Here is a 20947-nt window from a genome sequence, read left to right on the forward strand (position 1 = left end):
TAAAATGGTAACATTTTGAGTTTGTTTTCAAGACTAATAACTACCTTGGCATCTTTACTTTGTTCATTTCACTGGCCATGTGGAATTGTTTAAACTTAGATTCTAATCCATTTAGATCCCTTAGTACTAAGGAACTTTCTTTTATTTTGTGCTAAGAGTAATTATCCAGTAGTTACCTTGGACAAGCAAAGGAAGTGACTGCATCAAAGTATGTGTTCATGCTTAAACATACATAACATCTGCCATCTACCTGATAGTATGATACCTTAATGAGGTGTCCCTGATTAAATCAGAAAGTATGCTAGTGAGAGAATAATCAGTCCTTGTAACTCACCTTGCACTACATTAGTGCTATCTCAATACTACTAACCCAAGAAATCCCAGTGGAATGGTGCATGATGATGGGGGCAGGATAGTGTGATTTCTGGAAGCCTCTAGTTACAACTCACATGGGAGGTCCTGGTGCCGCAGCGTCTTCGTCGTGGGACCAACCCCAACCCCAAGAGTTGTGGGCCAAACAGCGGCAAACAACCCTGGCCACTGGCGCTATGCAGCCCCCAGAAATATATTCATAATCACATCACTCACTGCTCCATTAACATACTAAAAAACAATACATTGCTGCATGCCAGACCCCCTGATATCCATCCCTCTGAATCCTCTCTCCCACGAAAGGACAGAGTCCACCTGGCCAGACTGCGATGCGGCCACCACCCAGCCCTTCTAAGCTACCAGAAGAGACTGGATGTCTGCATTGCGGACAAATGCCCAGGATGTAACACTTCACCTCATACTATTCAACACATCATGGAAGACTGCATTATACACAATCACGCATGCAAACAACACAACATACACTCCATAAAGGATTTGTGGGAAAACCCCGTTTCGGCTGTGGCATTCCTTGGGGAGACGGGACTGCTCGGACAGTCTAGGGAACAACAACAACAACCCACCTGAGAGCAGTACTACCCAGTGGTCACGCTGTACTGAGCAGTCCTTTTCAGGATTTACCTTTTTCACCCTGTATGGGGAAGGGTCTAGAAATTGTTTCTGAAACATTCCCTACCCCTTTTTCAACGCATCTTGGGAGCTGGCCCCAGCAAGATCACCCATTCTTTGGCCACAATAAATAAAGCAAATCAACCATCAGATTAAGGCAGGCAGCAGTAGCCATCGATCCATCAACCCTTTTCCATGCTGAAACGCCAAACAACAGGACGATGAACCACCTTGAACCTAGCTAAGAAATTGATGCATTTCCAATCATCTCTCCCCAAAATATTGAATGACTACTGCTGCCACAATGAAATAGCCACTGGGACTCAGCCATGAATTGTCTCTTTCATACAATTGAGAGGTATTGCATTTCCAGACTTAACCCACTCGTTAACCCACTCCAGTCTCGACTGAAGGACTAGGCTCATTGAGCTAGCTGCTTTATACCACCTCGTAGTTCCCTCTAGGATGAACTCTCATTAGAAGTCGATGCTGAGTGTTGTAGCAACTGGATGACTGATAATATATTTAGGCAATGACAAAACTTTTCTTCTACTTTATAACAATATTCTTCCTATTACAAAAAATATTCACTGCGTGATAGAGGGGGTATATGATCACTGGGGGAAGGGTCTACTCACAACCTACACAATAGGCAATGGAGGCCCAGTAGTCACCCTGCATTGAGACAGGTGGTAGTACAACTCAATAGGAACCTGCACAAGTGAGCAGTCTTATGATATTCTGTTCACTTTACACGAGGAAGGGGTAAGAAGATGTACCCTACAGTCTACCCCACCCTCACCTGGTCTGGAAGTCTTCCCCATTAAGGTCTCCCACTGTGTAGCTACAATCATGTTACATAGCAAAGAAAAGAGATGGGAAAAACATCAGCTCCCCGTTATTCAGTAAAAGTCGTGCTGTAATGCCTCCCCTATACCCACAACCAGTCTGACCCGACGAAACAACGGCGATTAAACGCCCTCTCCTTCCATCAGGAAAGTAACCGTCGCTGTCACCATACCATAGACCTGGGCGTGTTCCTAGTTGCGTCCCGATTTAGTTTGGCCACGGGTATCACTCCCAATTATTCAAGCAATATAGGTGCCAGTATAGTATGTGGCCTACCTTTTGGATGTGGCCTACGAAATTTTTCTTTGGTATAGTATGTGGCCTACCGGACTTTTATTTCGGTATAAACCTGTGTCTTAAGCTTTAATAGTTTGGGAGCGCTAACCGCAATCAAACTAAAGCGGAATGCACCCAGCTCTGCCATATCAGAACGGTCACTACTAACCCCTGAGCTAAAGCTATTACTCATCACTCACTATACCGTTAAGGGACATTGCAATACTTGTCTCGCGTCGTTCTATTGGTTCCCATCTCCACTCATATCGAGATGAAGAAGGCCCCGACCTGGACTGCCCTATGTTTTTTGTCCTGAGCACTGCAGGTAGCCCATATTTTGCTGCACTAAACTCCTTCAAAGTAAACAGAAATCAAGACTTCGTGTGGATGAATGTTGAGTGTGGCATCAATAGATCTCAAATGGTGGAATTAGAATTCTGAGACGAATATGACAAAGCACAGTCCCTCTTAACCCTTCCAAGTGCCTAAATCCAAAATAAATCATGTGGAGCATTTGATACCATTATGGGAGTCGTCATCTCATAACTACGAGATTTTCCAGAACCAGAACTTCAAGAATAACTCAGAACAAGTAGTTCGAACTCACAGTGCGAAAAGAACAAGGGGTACAAAGTTGCCAACCTTTTCATTTCAGGAAGAATGTGTTCCCCAAAGAGGAGATTAGAAATTATGATACATTCGTTGCAAAAGCAGGTAGTAAGCAGATCTTTAAAATGGTTCTTAGATGCAGTAAGAGTGTTTATGGACTAAGTATAGGATACTTTTCTTACTAATTTTCAATGGAGGTGCTTGCTTCTCGAGTTACGCCTTAAATCCGCGGGTGTCCTAGAAGCAAAATTCTAGGTTATCGATTGTTAGGCAGTTGTCCTCGCTGACAACGCGCGGCAGTTCAAGACGGCTCGCTATACCACCACGGCCCAGTCAGCGCCCAGATGGTGATCTGACCCGGCAATTGCAAGGCAGACGACGGAAACACCGAAGTCACTGATCGCCTCAGAGTATCACGAGATGAGCATCACCGCAAATTCCCTTGCCGTCTCTCAAGCAGATCGCCGCCTAGAACTTCTGCATTTCCCCCAGCTGCCGACGCGTGGAGCGAACTTAACATCTTCACCGTTACCAAAGCGACCAGTCTTCCCGGTGTCAAATTCGTGGCGAAATTGCCACCTTAACCCATTCAACTCCGATGACAAGATGTCTTGTCATTTGGTCAAATAAAACAAAAAATCATAAAACACCAAAATGTTTGATCAAACACCAGAAAAATATGACGTCAGTCCTCGCTTCGCTTGCAGCGAAGCGAGGACTGACGTCATATTTTTCTGGTGTTTGATCAAACATTTTGGTGTTTTATGATTTTTTGTTTTATTTGACCAAATGACAAGACATCTTGCCATCGGAGTTTAGTGGGTTAAGCTGCTGTCCCGCGGGACGCGCTTTTTCAAAAGATACCCGTCCACTTTGTACAATAAACTTGTTCTTCCTCAGTGTTTACCTTCCACCTAGGCCCACGTCACCACTTTCCTGACACTGATGAATAACAAAGGGAACTTGAAATGCTTTTCTTTCTTTGGGAATTCGCCATCAAATCCGGCGATAAAGAGTTGAGCGTTCTTCCTCGTTTATATACGTGTAAGATGATACAGAATAGAAATACAAGGCTCTCAATTATGTCAATTTAAAAAGTGGTGTATACCATTTAATGCCCCGTTGCCCAATTTCTATTCAACCTTCTGTATCGGCTGGTAATTCTATTAGCTTCCTCGTTATTTATCATTATTCATTTGTTTCCATATTCGTCTATTGATCAATCTGTTTATTTATTTACTTATTTATCTTTATGTTTTTGATGGGATGGTCGGAGGGGGTTATACATACATATATACCATAGGCTTTTTCCCCCTTACAAGTGAGGTAATAAAAAAGATATATAAAGGCATAAAAACCATCCCCACCCCATCCTCACATACTCCACTTCCATCCACCCCCCTCCCTCCCACTTATCTTGGCTACTCTTAGATGACGGGTCATCCCTGCATCAAGGTTCCTAGACTGCAGCTTTTTCGTGTGCATATAAATATATATATATATATATATATATATATATGTATATATATATATGTATATATATATATATATATATACATATATACAATATATATGTATATATATATATATATATGTGTGTGTGTTTGTGTGTGTATGTATATACAGTATATATATATATATATATATATATATATATATATATATATATATACATATATATATAATGTATATATATATATAATTTATGTATATATATATATGTATATTATATGAATATATGTATATATATATGTATATATATATATATATATATATATATATGTATATATATAATATATATACATATATATATATATATATATATATATTTATATAATATATATATATATATATATATGTATATATATATATATATATATATATATGTATAGATATATATATATATATATGTATATATATATATATATATATATATATATATACATATATATATACACACACTATCACAACAGAATGATAATAATAACAAACACCCTTGGAATGTATTTAATAACTACTCTACACTACTTGATCTTAGGTTGCTTAAGCATGTGGACCACTAATCAATAAAACATATAATGGTTACCCCTTAAAGTTTCCCTAAACTAATATTTTTGTGAAATAGAAGTTGGACTTGTAAATGAAGGGGCAACTATATTATGTAAGCGAGTTATTTGTTGTTCTGTGAATATTTATATTGGTGGTTTTCATCGACTTTTGTTTGGCCAAACCATTTTTCAAAATTTCAAATTCTGTCATATAATTCTATTTTACATTTGTCATGCCGCTTGATTAAATCTTTGTCCTATTCATGTCTTAATTGTGTATTTCTCTCTATTCTTTCTTGTTGTTGGCTCTCATAAATGACTTACCCCATTTATGGTTATTCCGTGATAAATGTCGTTTTTGTTTAGTGTCAATATCAAACTCGCTACTGCATCTCGAGTTGCTAGGATTGTCGAAATACAATTTTACTTCATTTCATATTTGTAGTCTTCTTTTCTACGTACTGAAAGAATGTCCATAATTCACTGTTTCGTTTTTCTTTATTTTTTTATTACCGTGATTGGAGCCCATGTTTGTATACGTTTGTGTTAACCATATTGTAGTATACAAGAAACGAGCAACGATATTTTTATCATGTCTAACCTCAAATTCATGTGTGTGTGTGTGTGTGTGTGTGTGTGTGTGTGTGTGTGTGCGTGTGATTCACCAAGGTCTTTGGATCACGCGTTGGATTCGTGATCGACGGCTATTTCCCTATCGGAAGAGAGCTCATAGCTCGTATGACCCATCTATGGGTAATGCTGTGACCTCACACGCACACACACACACACACAACTCACCGACCACGAGAGTTGGAGTAACGACTCAAAGCGCAGCGATACTGAAATTATTTCATCCCTGGGCAGGATTCGAACCCGGACCGCCGTAGTGACAGTCGAGGACTCTACCAACCGCGACACCAAGTGTGTGTGTGTGTGTGTGTGTGTGTGTGTGTGTGTGTGTGTGTGTGTGTGTGTGTGTGTTTACCTAGTTGTATTTTACGGGAAGGGGAGCTATGCTCGTGATGTCCCGTCTTCATATCTCATTTTTGCACACACCACTTTCTCATCTAATTTGTTCCAACTGTCTATTACTCTGTGAGGAAAGCTGTTCTTTTTCAGATCTCTTCTATAGCTGCCTTTCTTTATTTTCTTTCCGTGTCCTCTTGGATTTCTATAATTCCATTTTATTAGATCCTCTCTATCAATAATTGCTATGACTTTCATGATTCTGTAAATAGCTATCAAATCTCCTCTCTCTCTTCTTTGCTCTAGTGTCTGTAGCTCAAGTCTTGCTAGTCTCTCTTCATATGATAGTTTTGAGTGTTGGTGCCAATTTTGTAATTGCTCTTTGTGTGTGTGTGTGTGTGTGTGTGTGTGTGTGTGTGTGTGTGTGTGTGTGTGTGTGTGTGTGTGTGTGTGTGTGTGTGTGTGTGTGTGTGTATTCACCTCGGATCTGCTGCAGTCTCTTGTCGAGACAGCCAGACACCACCCTACGGCAGTGAGCTCAGAGCTCATTATTTGCCGATCTCTGGGTATGTCTGAGACCACTCACACACCACACACCGGGATGTGTGTGTGTGTGTGTGTGTGTGTGTGTGTGTGTGTGTGTGTGTGTGTGTGTGTGTGTGTGTGTGTGTGTGTGTGTGTGTGTGTTTACCTAACTGTACTTTAGATCACCATAGATGGGTTTCGGAGAGGGGTTGGTGGTCTGTATGGATGAAGTGAAAATGACCATACTTCTTACTTCAGCTCCCAGTAGTAGGCGTTATGCCTGTTAGTGGTCCTATTATGTTCCTCCATCTGGCTCTATCATTCATATTTATTCGCTATACAGTCTTCACCATCACGCCCAGTGGTATAGCCGGGGGGGGGGGGGCTAACTCCCCCCCCTACCTTATCGATAAATATTAAGCGTTTATACTACCAGACTAGTTAATATTGATAACTACAAAGTAATGTCGTAACACATTCGTAAAATTCAACAAGAACCCACTGTGTTGGATAAGAAGTAATGAACTAGACGATATCCATATATTTCGATCACGGACTGTGATCCTCTTCAGTGAAATACAGAGTAGTGGAGAAAAACACATGTCTAATATACAGAGAAAGAGAAGGAACGTGGGTAGGGCTCAAATGGCGTCTAATGCTTTGCGCGGCAAATCACCCGCTTGCACCATAGACGGTAATAATTTATTGACTGCCCAGGTAGTAATAGTCTGGTGACCATTGTCCATTTGAGATATAAGAATAATATTGATAAACTAAGCATGATTTTTTCTCTTCAATTCCAATCATATATTCTTTTTCATGTTAGTTCACTCACCGATTTCTATATATGCTCCCTATTTATACAAAGCAGATAACGCAACTCTACACATAAAAAAAAATCCACTACTTTTCCTTAAGAAAATCCTAGCTACGTCACTGAATACGTTATATATATATATATATATATATATATATATATATATATATATATATATATATATATATATATATATATATATATATATATATTATTTTGAGTTTAATAATACTTCGCGTACCCTTTAAAAGTATGAAACAATCAAAATCAAATAAAGTACGTTATAAACATTGGATGCAAATTTATGTTTATGTGAATATTGCTGGGAAGGAGAATCCATAATTTTCATTAGATTTTTAAATAAGTCCGCGACCCAATAAAGGTTGAGAACCATTGCTTTACAAAAAAAAAAAAAAAAAAAAAAAAAACAACGCTCGTAGAGTCCCGTTTCCTATTCTCCAATTTATCCTGCCTAGCTTCAAATTCATCTAAAATTCCATCGTACAGTTTCCTATTACCACATCTAGATTTTAATCGATGTATTGTTCCAGCTTGGGTTATATCACCTTCTAAGCTAAGGTATTTATACATCTGTATGGAAAACTGTATTCATTTTATTTATTATTATCTATATTATCATAACTTTATCTTTTATCATTATTCTAATTTTTCCGCATCCGACCCAATTATGGACCAAAAGGTCTCCTGTCGGCATGCTTCGCCTCTGTAATCCTTTGTAACCGTATTTCTTTACATCCATTAGACATGCGGTCTTTCTAAATATATTCCTGACCTCTTGAAGCTCTCCCAACTTTAATCAAGATCTCTTGTGGCAATGCAATGTATCACCTTTAAGGACCTGAATAGTGTAATCATATAACCTCTTTCTCTTCGATATGTGAAAGTTGGTATGACTCAGTGCTAGTGTTTATCTGCCAGGCTGGGGACTATCTTTTTTTTCTGCCCGTGTTTACAGGTCAATTGATCACTTTTATGATATCAAAAACCCACAGTCTGAATCGATCAAGGGAGTTGTAAATAGCATTTTGGAAATAAAAATAAACACTGAAGGGAAACCCTCGAAAAAATCCTTGAGAGGGGTTATGGTAAATAAATTTGAATTGTAAATAATTAAGTGTGAAATAACTTTACTGTCATTGGACGTTAGATAATTGTGAACAAAATCCACTAGATAATATTTTATTATTTATTCATCTATTCATTACTATTATTAGAATTAAGCACCAAGTCTGAAAGTTGTCCAACAGAGCGTAGGATAGGTGATCATCGTTACCTCATATCTATATAGAACGTCATGTAAACAGTATTGATAATAATATTAAAGAAAATGGGTCTAACAAATATTAGACTCCTTTCCCATTAGTAGAAAAAATAACAAATATATTCCAATTTTACAAAATAGATTTTGATTCTATAAATAGGACACTTAAATCAACTATTTAAGGAACAAGACCTTTTTCAACTTCGTTCTACAAGGTTTAGGTATCTATATTTCAAACGTCAACACCTCCTTGGTGGTGGCCATTTTGTGAAAGCCTTTTACCCTTTATTTCAAGATTGCACGCATTTAAGGTATATGTCTGTGCCCAACTAGTATATGATGAGGTAGTTTACTCTTAATGCTCGGAGTTGAGTATCTCCATATGTCAAACGACCATATAATTGTCCTATTTCAGCATAATGTATTCCTCGCACTCTTCATTCACCTTATTTACTTTCATAAAGCACACAAAATATGATTCTAATTGGAGTAAAGTACCGAGAGTAATAATGAAATACATAAAACTATCGCTCAGTCAGAGCTACGGTGGGGTATGAGGTGGATATTGCCGGTCGTATGAAGGAGGGCATGGGTACAGTATGGTATCAACACTCGCGAAGAAATGGGGCATCAAATGTAGAAACACGGTACCAACAAGAAAAGCAAAAGTGTATCAGTTGTGTGTAGACGGTAAATTTCGTTTTCAGGTCAGTTATATCCATATTTTTTTTACATTATCTATGATTATAATTTGTTTTTATTAGTTTGACAAATGTTTATTATAGTGATTTTACACACACACACACACACACACACACACACACACACACACACACACACACACACACATATATATATATATATATATATATATATATATATATATATATATATATATATGTATATATGATATATACATATATATATATATGTATATATATACATATATATATATATATATATATATATATATATACATATATATATATATATATATATATATATATATATATATATATATATATATATATATATATATATACACACACACATACATCTATACATATATATATGCTTATATATATACATACATATATATATACTTATATATATACATACATATATATATATTTATATATATATATATATGCATATGTATATATATATATATATATATGTATATATGTACATATATATATATATATATATATATATATATATACACATATACAGTATACATATATATATATATATATACATGCATATTCCAAAGGCTTTTTCCCCCTTACACAGGGGGGGGAGGTAGCCAAAAAGGAAAAAGCATAGAAACGATGCCCACCCATTCCATCCCCTACATATTCCACTTCCCTCCACCCTCCTCCTTCCTCCCTCCCTCTTATCTTGGCACCTCCCTAGCTATTGTGAAGCCTTGATCCTGGGTCCATCAGAACGCTAGCCCACAGCCTTTATATATATATTTACCTAATTGTAGTGTACAGGAAAGGAGCAGTGGCCATTGGGTGTCATCTCCCACTCTCCAATGCATCATACCAAGCCTCAAATTTATGTACAGTTCTAACTTAATCTATACCCTTGATTTCCAATTACCATATTTAGATTTGAATTCATGTATTGTTCAAGCATGGGCAATATCACCTAAGCTATTCCAAGTAATTATGCTTTTATATGGAAATCTATATCTTCATATACTTGAGGTATGTGGTGTTTGTTAATTTAGTCCCATGACCTCCTAGAGCCATCCTATCCGTAATTAAGATATTTCTTCTGACAGTGCAATCTATCACATTTAGTAACCTGAATACTGTAATCATATCACCTCTTTGATCTTTCAAAGTGTATGCATGTAATGTATATATGTGTATAACTGTGTTGTCAGTCCCTTCATTGCACTATCATGTTTGATGTCCACAGTTCTAAAGTAGCCAGATATAGCCACTGGTGCAATCCCTAAGTCAAATTATTTCATGGTCTTATCCAGGTAGGGTGAGAGAAGGACAGTGTAGGGTGTGTTCAGTATCTTCAATGTGGTGGTTGCATTTGGAGAAGTTGGTATCTATAGTCAGGTCTATTTCCATTTGCATTGGGAGTTATTATATAGTTGGGTTGATGTCTGTATGAAACTGGTGGAGTATGGAATTTTGAGGATAATTTCCCTCTTCTTTTTCTTCCTCTTTCTGGTTTTTCAATTTTTGTTTAGCATTGTCTGCATCTTTGTTGGGAAATGGTGGATTAGCTTCTATGTCCAGTTTTATCTTGTGTACCTTTTTGGTTAGGTTCCTGTTTTCTGGTGTCATGGGTTTGAAGTTTGTGGAGAAATGCTTTTTATTTGTATTACTTTCTCATTATGATGATGGTATTTTACTCCAAATTGCACTAACCATCTTATTTTAAATTGCATGTTAATGTTTACTTGGGTTAATGTTTACTTTACCTGATTTCCTCTTTTTCTATTTGTTTTGTGATATCTTTGTTTTAGCTGCTCTTTTTAACATTTAGTAAGATTCACCTTCCTTTCTACTTTGTCTTTTATTTGGAAGGCTCCCTGGAGAAAAACTGTGTTGTATTTTGTTTTCTGGTCATTAGATAGATGTTTCTTGTCTTTTAGAATATATATATTTTTATCCTTCTGTGTCTTTATTTATGGAAGGTACTAAGATCCGTCAAAGTTCTCTAAGTCTTTTGTTTTTGCAGCCTATTAGGCAATTTATGTTTACTTGTAATGGATGTACTTTTTTGTCGGGGGTGTTAGGTTTTCTGTAAGTTCTATGGTGATATTTTTGGGGAAGTGATCAGAGGGGAGGCTATGAATGTTTTCCCATGTTTATGGGTAGAGTGAGGGTAACTATCATGAAATGTCTGGGGAGGTTGTTTATTTGTTGGTTGTGTTAAGAAAGTTGTCTTGTGTTTGCTGGAGTTGAGTATGAATTAAAGAGTTTTTCTTGTATTTTGTTTTTTCTTTGGTTTGCAGTTAATGTGTGTTGCCACAATGGGTGGTGTGTATTCAGGTCTCCTTCAGATATGTAGTTAGATAATTGAATAGAAGTGTGTAGTTTTGGGTTGCGGTGGGTGGTATGCAGATATCTCTGTAGTGTATGTTTTCCTTTGGTGGTGATTATTTCTATTTTGGTGTTTGTAAGTGATTTTCTTTAGTCCTGTTTGAGCAAGATACATTTTGTTGTAGTGGTATGAGTCCACTTTTGTGTTGTGTTTTGTCTTCTCAGAATGTTGTGTAGTCTGCATGTGCAGGTAATATTATCTGTCGTGAATGGTTTTTGTATGAGTGTTATGTGCACTGTATATTCAAAATAGTTTTGATGTTCACTTGTAAAAGGCTTTATCTGTGTTGAGATACTTTTGGTTGTGGATCTGAGCATATAATGGCAGCAGAGCCAATTCATTGTGTATTGTTGATGTTTGCTAAGGTTGTGCATGTGAGGTTGACCCAGAATTTGCTTGTGTTGCATGATATTAAAGTGTGTATTTAATTTATGAATCTAGTGCATGAGGGGCTAGTTTAGGAGCCAGGAGTTTGTTTGCCTGTCACTGGCTAGGAGAATGTGTGGGAATATATTTTCTTGTGTGAATCTCACATGTGAAATTTTCTATAGTAGTTTGGAAGAATGTTGGAAAGTAAAAGTTGTTATGGCTATGTGTGTGTGTTGAATTAAGAGACCTAGTTATGTATGTATGTATGAATATATATATACATATATATATATATATATTTATATATATATATATACATATATATATATATATATATTTATATATATATATATACATATAAATATGTGTGTATATATATATATGTACATACACATCTTGGAGTGATGATTGGAAAGGACATGAAACCAGATAAGCATATAAATATAATATTTGGAGAAACCTACAACTTATTGAGGTCAATCAAAGTGGCATTTGCTTATGTGGATGAAGAAATTATAAAGAAAATACTAACTACACTAATAAGACCAAAACTTGAGTACACAGGATCATTTTGGACATCCAGTACCAAAAAGATTATTATGAAACTAGAAAGATTACAAAGAGCGACAACCAAACTAGCACCGACTCTCGCCGAACTAACATATGAGCAAAGACTATCCAAATTGAACCTACCAACTCTGGAACAAAGAAGAGAAAGAGGAGATTTGCTGACTATCTACAGAATAATGAAAGGAATGGAAGTTTTAGACAGGAATGACCTGTTAGTGTGGGACAACGGTAAAACGAGAGGACACGGAAAAAAACTGAAAAAGGATAGTTATAGAAAAAACATGAAAAGGAACAATTTCCCACACAGAGCGATAAATACATGGAACAAATTAGCCAATAATACAGTATGTGCAAACACTATACAAGATTTTAGGATAAAACTTGATGCGGAGAGATACAAAGACGGGTCTCCACGAGCATAGCCCCCCTCCTGTATATTACAACTAGGTAAATACAACTATGTAAATACATATATATATGCATATATTCCAGATGGAATTGCAAATTGGATACTGAAAGTGTATAGACGAACTGACAGATAACCTATACAAGATAATAGACTTCTCACTCAAAGAAGGAAAAGTACTGTAAGATTGGAAAGATGCAAACATAGTACCAATATATAAAGGAGGAAAAGGGAAGATCCTACAAACTTCAGACCGATATCCCTTACATGCACAGTAGCAAAAATATGCAAAAAAGTCATCAGAAACAAATGGACCAAACACTTGGAAGAAAATAAAATAATAAACCCCAAACAATTTGGCTTTAGAAGTAGAAGATCATGCACCACAAATCTAATCTGCTTTTACCCGAGATTAATCGAGATAATACAAGAAAGAGATGGCTGGGCAGATTGCGCCTTCTTGGATTTACAGAAGGCTTTCAACAAAATACCACATAAAAAATTAATAAGAAAAATTTAAATAATAGGAGGAATACAAGGTAAGCTGCTGGACTGGATGAAAGACTTAACTGGGAGAAAAATGAGAGTGGTACTTAGAGACAAAAATTTGAACTGGGAAGATGTGAAAAGTGGAGTCCCACAAGGCTCTGTATTGGCTCCTTTAATGTTTGCCATATATATAAATGATATGGATGAAGGAGTAAATTGTTACATGAACTTCTTTGCTGATGATGCCAAATTACTAAAGAGAGTAAGAACAGAAGAAGATTGCAGATTGCTGCAAGAAGACCTAAACAAAACATGGAATGGAGTTGGAGATGTGAGATGAACCTCAACATTAAAAAATGTAGCATAATGGAATTTGGAAAAAACAAAAACAGAATATCGAGTTAGTATAAAATTGGAAACAAAGAAGTCAAAAAAGTTGAATCAGAAAGGGACCTGGGAGTAATCATCTCAAGTGACTTGACACCTGATAAATATGTCAATAAATTATTTGGAGAGACTTATAACTTATTAAGATCAATGAAAGTGGCCTTCGACTATATAGAGGAGGAGATGATAAGAAAAATAGCTGTTACACTAATAAGACCTAAACTAGAATATGCTGCAACACTGTGGGCACCTAGCACAAAGAACATAAGAAAATTAGAAAGAATCCAAAGAGCAGCGACAAAAATTGCACCTACACTGTCAAATCTGACATACAAACAAAGATTGGAAAAATTACATCTGTCAATACTGGAACAGAAGAGAAAGAGGTGATTTGTTGACCATTTACAGAATTATGAAAGGGATGGAAATTCTCAATAGAGATGACTTATTAAATTGGGACAAAAGAGAAACAAGAGGACACTAAAAGAAACTAAAGAAAGACAGCTACAGAAGAGACCTGAAAAAAATAGCTTCCCACATAGAGTGATTGATGTCTGGAACAAACTAAACAGAGAAACAGTGAATGCCAGAACTATACACAGTTTTAAGAATAAACTGGATGTGGAGAGATACGAAAACAGGTCAATATGAGCATAGCTCTCATCCTGTAAAAAACAACTAGCTAAATACATACGTTTCTTTATTCAACACTCAATAACTGCCACTTGTGTGGACATTTGGGCCTAGGACATAAACCTACTGTGGGAATTGTCCTAGGACATAAAACACCAATTCCCAAAGTGGGTTTATGTCCTGGGCCCAAATGTACACACAGTTGGCGGTTGGTGAATGTTGGATTAAGAGATCTATATATATATACATATATATATATATATATATATATATATATATATGTGTGTGTGCAAAAATATCACAAAACCATGTGAAACAAATTCCCAAGTGCTTTCGTGATATTTCACATCAGGGAATACATATTCCCCTGAAGACGTGAAATATCATGAAAGCACTTGGGAATTTTAGTTTCTTTTCCGGTTTTCTTTGTGGTTATTCAGCAATATATATGTATATATATATATATATATATATATATATATATATATATATATATGTATATACACACATATGGACATATATGTATATGTGTACATATTAATGTACATACTAAGCTAAAACAACCCCAATTGAGGTGGTCTCCACCCACACTACTAAACAAGAAGTGGGAGGAGGATTTTTTTTTTCATTCTTTTTAGAATAACAATGTATTGATCAGGTTCATTGTAAAGCACATAAGTAAAAAGTACTGTACATGGAAAAGAAAAAAGATTGATACATTATCATCATGAAATATAGAAAGACAATAAGAGTAAGTTGAGGAGTAGAATGGAATTTTGGAATTGAAAACTATGAGTTTTCATTACTATGATGTCATCCCTTAGTTGAATAAAAATTATCAAGTGACAGCCATAGCAAATTATACAAAATATGTTACCATGTTAATGGTGATGAAATGGTCTTAATCAATTTCACTGTTGATGCCTTTCCACTGTATAAAGTAATTTGGTGTCACTCAAAACAAGAGTTCATGTAAGGTAGGGAGGGTGGACCAAGTCTTTGAGATTCTAAAGGGAGTTAATATTTCATACTACTTACCAGACAAGAAATAATGGACAAAATTTTCATGTAGATGAAGGTAGAAACAATTTTCCCAGTTGTGGTGTGTGTGCATGAATACAATAAGCCCCAGCTAAGTCAGATCTTGTTATATTGTAAACCAAGAGTAATTATAGCCCACAAGAATTTGGATACATATTAGGTTATGAAGTGAAGAAAACAAAACATGAAAATAGAATTTAAAAGAATAGTATAGATTTCAGGAGGCATTTGAAAGGGACATATTGAAATTATTAATGAGTAGTAACTGCACTAGATAATATTTTATTCAAAAGACAAATTGTAAAGTAACAGAAAAATAAGGATTCATCTTGAAGCATTTTCCACTTGGAATACTGTAGACAGCTTCTTGGTAATGTTTAGTAATTCTTCTTATTTTAATGAATGACTTATAGCGTAAAGATGCTGGAAAATAATCCTTTATGATTACCAAAAGCCAGCTGGAAATTAATCGGCAAAAGGGACAGCTTTTTGGTAATGTATGTTATAATATTTTTACTATTTAATGAGTGACTTATAGTCTAAAGATTTGCAAAGTAATCCTTTATGGTAAAAAAAAAAATGGAAATTCGTCAACAAAAGTGGTTTTTGATTGAATATTGTGACAAGGGTTGTTATAGGACCAATGATATTTACCCAAAAGATGTCCTACAAGATGGACATCAAAGAGAATATCTCCCTGCCACTTATCTTCAAAACCTGTTGGCACTTTTTCTTTCATCTGGATCTAGGATAATTACCAATTTCAACTATGTTTTCTTCACTTTTCACATAATAACCTGCAAATGCTCACTCCCTTCCACTATTATAAGCCAGCAACATAGAAACAGTCCCATGCACAACATAGATAACAGTCCAAAGTCTCTTCCCAGAGTAGTCTGCAGGAGGGCATAGAGACTATTGCCAGCCACTGTGGTGCTGTGAGTTTCCAGTCAAACTCCAGGCAACAGTTATTATTATAAGTGGGTGCGGATGCATGGTTTGGCTAGCATCTTCCCCTTTATGGGGGAAAAGGCCCTTGGTATATAGATATGGATAAGTGGCATTCTATCTTACATTGTTTGCTTTCATGCAGTGTTAGAAAGGTTCTGGTATATTTGCCAGTGCCTCTAAAAATTTTCACTAAATTCATCCTATGAAATGTGGCTTGCTATGTATAGCATATCAGTCAATCCAATGCCCCCAGGTCTCTTGCAGAAGATCTACAGCTCCCAAGTAACTGGCAATCAATGACCACTGGACAGGCCCATAGATAACTCAATGAAGAGAGATTGTGTTGTTTAGGGATAATGTGGGACAGTGTATGATGAGGTGTTCAATGTCTTCATGATTACATCTAGGGAACTTTAATTCTGTAGCCAGGCCTGTTGTGTGGTAGGTATTGTCTTAGAGCTGGGTGGTGTCCTGAATGGAAGCATGTAGTTTATCAAAAAATGTATGTGTGTCATAATACAGTCCTCTGAACTTTTAATAATTAGTTTAAATTGTTATTACAGATCTTCCAGCTGTGCACAAGATTACTTAAATAGAAACATCTTGGCATGGTATATTTAGAATTATCTAAAGAAGAAACCATGGAATTCAAAAACTGTCTTTGTAACCCTTGAACTAAGAATTAAAGCTTGATAGAGCACTGCTTATTCTGTATGTGGTTCACACCATGGATGAATTCGAAGACCCTGTGACCAGCTGTACAGAGGATAACTTCTATGAAGAAGACGAAAGTTTTACAACTTCAGAACTGGTCAAATGGAGGGGAAAGATCAAGTTAAAACAGGAAAGTTTTAGCCAAGACACATCTGAAGATTTAAGAAAACCAGAGTTGGTTGAATTTGAGGGAAATGTCAAGATTAAGCAAGAAATACTCTATCAATCTACTTCAGAAAACTTAACAAGCCCAGAGTTACATGAATTAAAGGGAAATATAAAAAGTACACAGGAAAGTTCCTACCAAGGCATGTCTGAAAATTTTACTGGTCCACCTCCAGGCAGATTAAAAGAAAAAGCTACTTGGATCTATAAAAGAGAGCCGTATCACTGTTTTGTGTGTGAAGCAGTATACCCCACAGTAGACAGCCTGGAGGCTCACCTTAGGACAGCACATGCAGAAGATAGACCTTATAAATGTACCCATTGTGATGCTGCATTTTCTCGGTCCAATAACCTAAAAGTGCACCTTCGGACTCACACTGGTGAGAAGCCGTACAGGTGCTCCCTTTGCGACGCAGCATTTTCTCACGCGTCCACTCTTAAAGGTCATCTCAGGACACACACAGGAGAAAAGCCGTATAAATGTACTCTTTGTCTCGCCACATTCGCTCAATCAGGTCCGCTGAAATCACATTTTCGACTACATACGGGGGAGAAGCCGTATAAATGTACTCGGTGTACGGCAGCATTTTCCGGGTCGAAGGAATTGAAAACACATTTTCGAACTCATACAGGTGAGAAGCCGTATAAATGCTCACTTTGCACTGCGGCTTTCTCGCATTCAAACACGCTGAAAGGTCATCTCAGCACGCATACTGGTGAGAAGCCGTACACATGCCCTGTGTGCAATACTGCATTTTCTCAGTTAGTTCATATGAAATCTCATTATAACACACACTCGGGCGTGAAACCTCACAAATGCACCGTGTGTAATGCCGCATTTGCTCGGAACGAACATTTGCGAAATCATATTCGTATTCACACAGGCGAGAGACCGTACAAATGCCTACTCTGCACAGCTGCTTTTGCAGATTCCAGTTCCCTTAAAGGTCACATTCGGACACATACAGGTGAGAAGCCATACCAGTGCACCTATTGCGAGTCGTCGTTCTCTCACGCGGGGAACCTAAAAGTACATCTCCGTACCCACACTGGCGAGAAGCCTTACAAGTGTGAGCATTGCAATGCAGCGTTTGCCGATTCCAGTGCCCGTCGCAGGCACATTCTGATACACACGGGTCAAAAGCCATACAAATGTAAAGTTTGTGTTGCTGCATTTTCCGATTCAAGTTCCCTCATCAAGCATAATCGAACGCACACGGGAGAAAAGCCTCACAAATGTTTAGTATGCAGTTCTGTATTTTATCGGGCTAGTAATGGTAAAGATAACCTTTTGACAAAATTGGACAAGGCTGATTCTAAATGTGCAGTGTGTTTGGCTGCATTTTCTCAAGGAAGTTCTCTCAAAAACCATGCGGAAGATAACCAACACAAATGTAAACTGTGTAGCTCATCATATCGCTTTCTAAGTGATTTGAAGAAGCATATGAAAACACATGCCAAAGAACTTCTTGATTGCTCAATTAAAAATGCAACATTTTGGTCAGCATATGATCCCAATCAGCTTATGAAAAAAGAATTAAGCAATATGGATCTTCAAAGCACTAACTGTGATACTAGTTCACCGCAGGCAGGCCATTCCAAGTCACAGGCTCTGCAGAGGGAAAGATGTGGTGAGTTTAAAGAAAGTACACTTAACAGTGGTTGCTCTAGTGGGGTATTGATGGGTGATTTGAAGGTTGAAATTAAAGAGGAGGAACACAATTTGAATGGTACTTAAAATGCTTTGTATGCTTTAATTGTCATAGATAAGAGAATTACAAGTGGAATGATATTTTTAATTCATTATTGCAAATTAGATTTATTTTATTTATTTGTGTGGCACAGAACCTACCAGGATATTATCTTTAGAAGTGAATAATATATTATGATTTATTGCCATAGTTTGGTGATTAAGTGATACTTAAGTCTTAGTAGTCTTTCCTGTGTTATGTATATTTCTTTTATTTGTTCATATATGCATATATATATGTATATGTGTGTGTGTGTATATATATATATTATTGCAAAATAGATTTATTTTATTTATTTGTGTGGCACAGAACCGACCAGGGTATTATCGTGAGAAGTGAATAATATATTATGATTTATTGCCATAGTGTGTTGATTGAGTGATACATAGGTCTTAGTAGTCTTTCCTGTGTTATGTATATTTCTTGCATTTGTTCACATATGCATATACATATATGTATATATATATAATATATATTATATATATAATATGTATATATAAATATTATATATATATATATGTATATGTATATATATGTGTATATATATATATTTATATATATATTTATATATATATATATATTTATATATATATATATATATGTATGTATGTATATATATAATATATATATATTGTATATGTATATATATATGTCAGAGCTGGGCACATCACTGCTGGACAGGTAGTGCATTACTGTCAATGCATTACCATCAATACATTTCAGATTTTAATTTCCTTTAGATTGATTTTGATGAAAAAAATAAAATGGAGAAGTATTTATTTCTTACAAATATTCTCAATAAAATCTAAACTACATCATTAATATTCCCTTTTCTAAAACATAAAATAGCCACAGGTGGACACTTGTGTTACTGCATTAGTAACACACTACCTCTCCAGCTGTATATGTATATATATATATACACATATGTATATGTACAATGAACCCTCAGTTTAACAGTCTTTGATTTAGAGGATTTCAGATCAAAGGACTCCATATCTTAAGGCCTTCCACATTCAAAAAGTTAAGTCATATGCTGCAGAATTTTTTTTTCTTTTATATATAGAATCCCTTAGTATATGGACTTCCTTAAATAAAGTCATTAAAATTGTGGTCTGTCAAATTAAGGGTGAAATGTATACAGTATATGTATGTAGTGTATTTGATGTGGGAAAACTTAGAATGTAACAGAGGTACTTTAACTTCTTACATTTTGACTACCGGAACACGCCTTCTTCAGAAGAGGGCATGTAGCCTAAACATAAAGGAATAAAGTACCTCTGCCTCATTCTAAGTTTTCCTACGCCAAATTCACTCAAATTGACAGATTATATATATATATATATATATATGTATATATATATGTATATATAATATATATATAATATATATATTTATATATATACACATACATACATACATATCAAACATATCCAATTGTCTTCCTGCCACCCATGTCCAGAACCCATCTATGCATTCATATCCATCTAGAGATGTACCCAAGACCCCTCTTCATAAGTTTCACTTGAATTTCACCCATCTCATAAGGAGCGCAGATACAAACAGTTGTTCCCTCCCTTGTGCTACTAATATAACCTACAGCATTCTGAAGTTTCTTCTTGGAGAGATCTATGGGAGTGCCCAAGGACCATTGCCACCCATTGTGGGCTACATGATTTCAATCAGTAAAAATTGAAGCAACAATTATTGTAATTGTATATCTTATTATGATTGCTATTACTCTATACATATCCAATCTATATACAGTAATACAGAATCTAATAAATATATGGATGGTTTTTTGCCATTAAACTTGTACTAAAGACTTCAGTATGTCAAATGCACTGTGTGTAAATTAAATAACAAAAGTAGCACATTCCAGAAAGTGAATTATATGTATGCTTGATTTTTTTTTTTTTTTTTACAGAATGAAAGAGAAAAGATTATCAAAAATAGTTTTTTGTTTTTTCAGTTATCTTATGCTCAGAATTGTAGAAAATTGTAAAAGAAATGTTAAGT

The 20947-nt window shown here is 35.8% G+C and overlaps 1 protein-coding gene across 2 annotated transcripts; it reads left to right on the forward strand.

The window, feature by feature from the left end:
* Nucleotides 1-8534: 8534 nt before the first annotated feature.
* LOC143031221 (uncharacterized) lies at nucleotides 8535-19328 on the forward strand. 2 transcript variants are annotated; one of them, XM_076194793.1, is made up of 2 exons: nucleotides 8535-9081; nucleotides 16862-19328. In XM_076194793.1, exon 2 carries the CDS (start codon nucleotides 17026-17028, stop codon nucleotides 18913-18915), a length of 1890 nt encoding a protein of 629 aa, XP_076050908.1. In that variant the 5' UTR covers nucleotides 8535-9081; nucleotides 16862-17025; the 3' UTR covers nucleotides 18916-19328. The 2 variants fall into 2 exon arrangements, with proteins under 2 accessions (XP_076050908.1, XP_076050909.1); XM_076194794.1 differs by having other exon boundaries at nucleotides 8535-8685.
* The last annotated feature ends 1619 nt before the right edge of the window (nucleotides 19329-20947 follow it).

This window comes from Oratosquilla oratoria, chromosome 12 (genome assembly GCF_046742065.1).
Source record: "Oratosquilla oratoria isolate Oo_2021 chromosome 12, ASM4674206v1, whole genome shotgun sequence".
Classification (NCBI taxonomy): Eukaryota; Metazoa; Arthropoda; class Malacostraca; order Stomatopoda; family Squillidae; genus Oratosquilla; species Oratosquilla oratoria.

Bases quoted from the DNA above. Each gene is read 5' to 3' on its own strand.
- LOC143031221 (XM_076194793.1), top strand. From the start codon at position 17,026: ATGGATGAATTCGAAGACCCTGTGACCAGCTGTACAGAGGATAACTTC.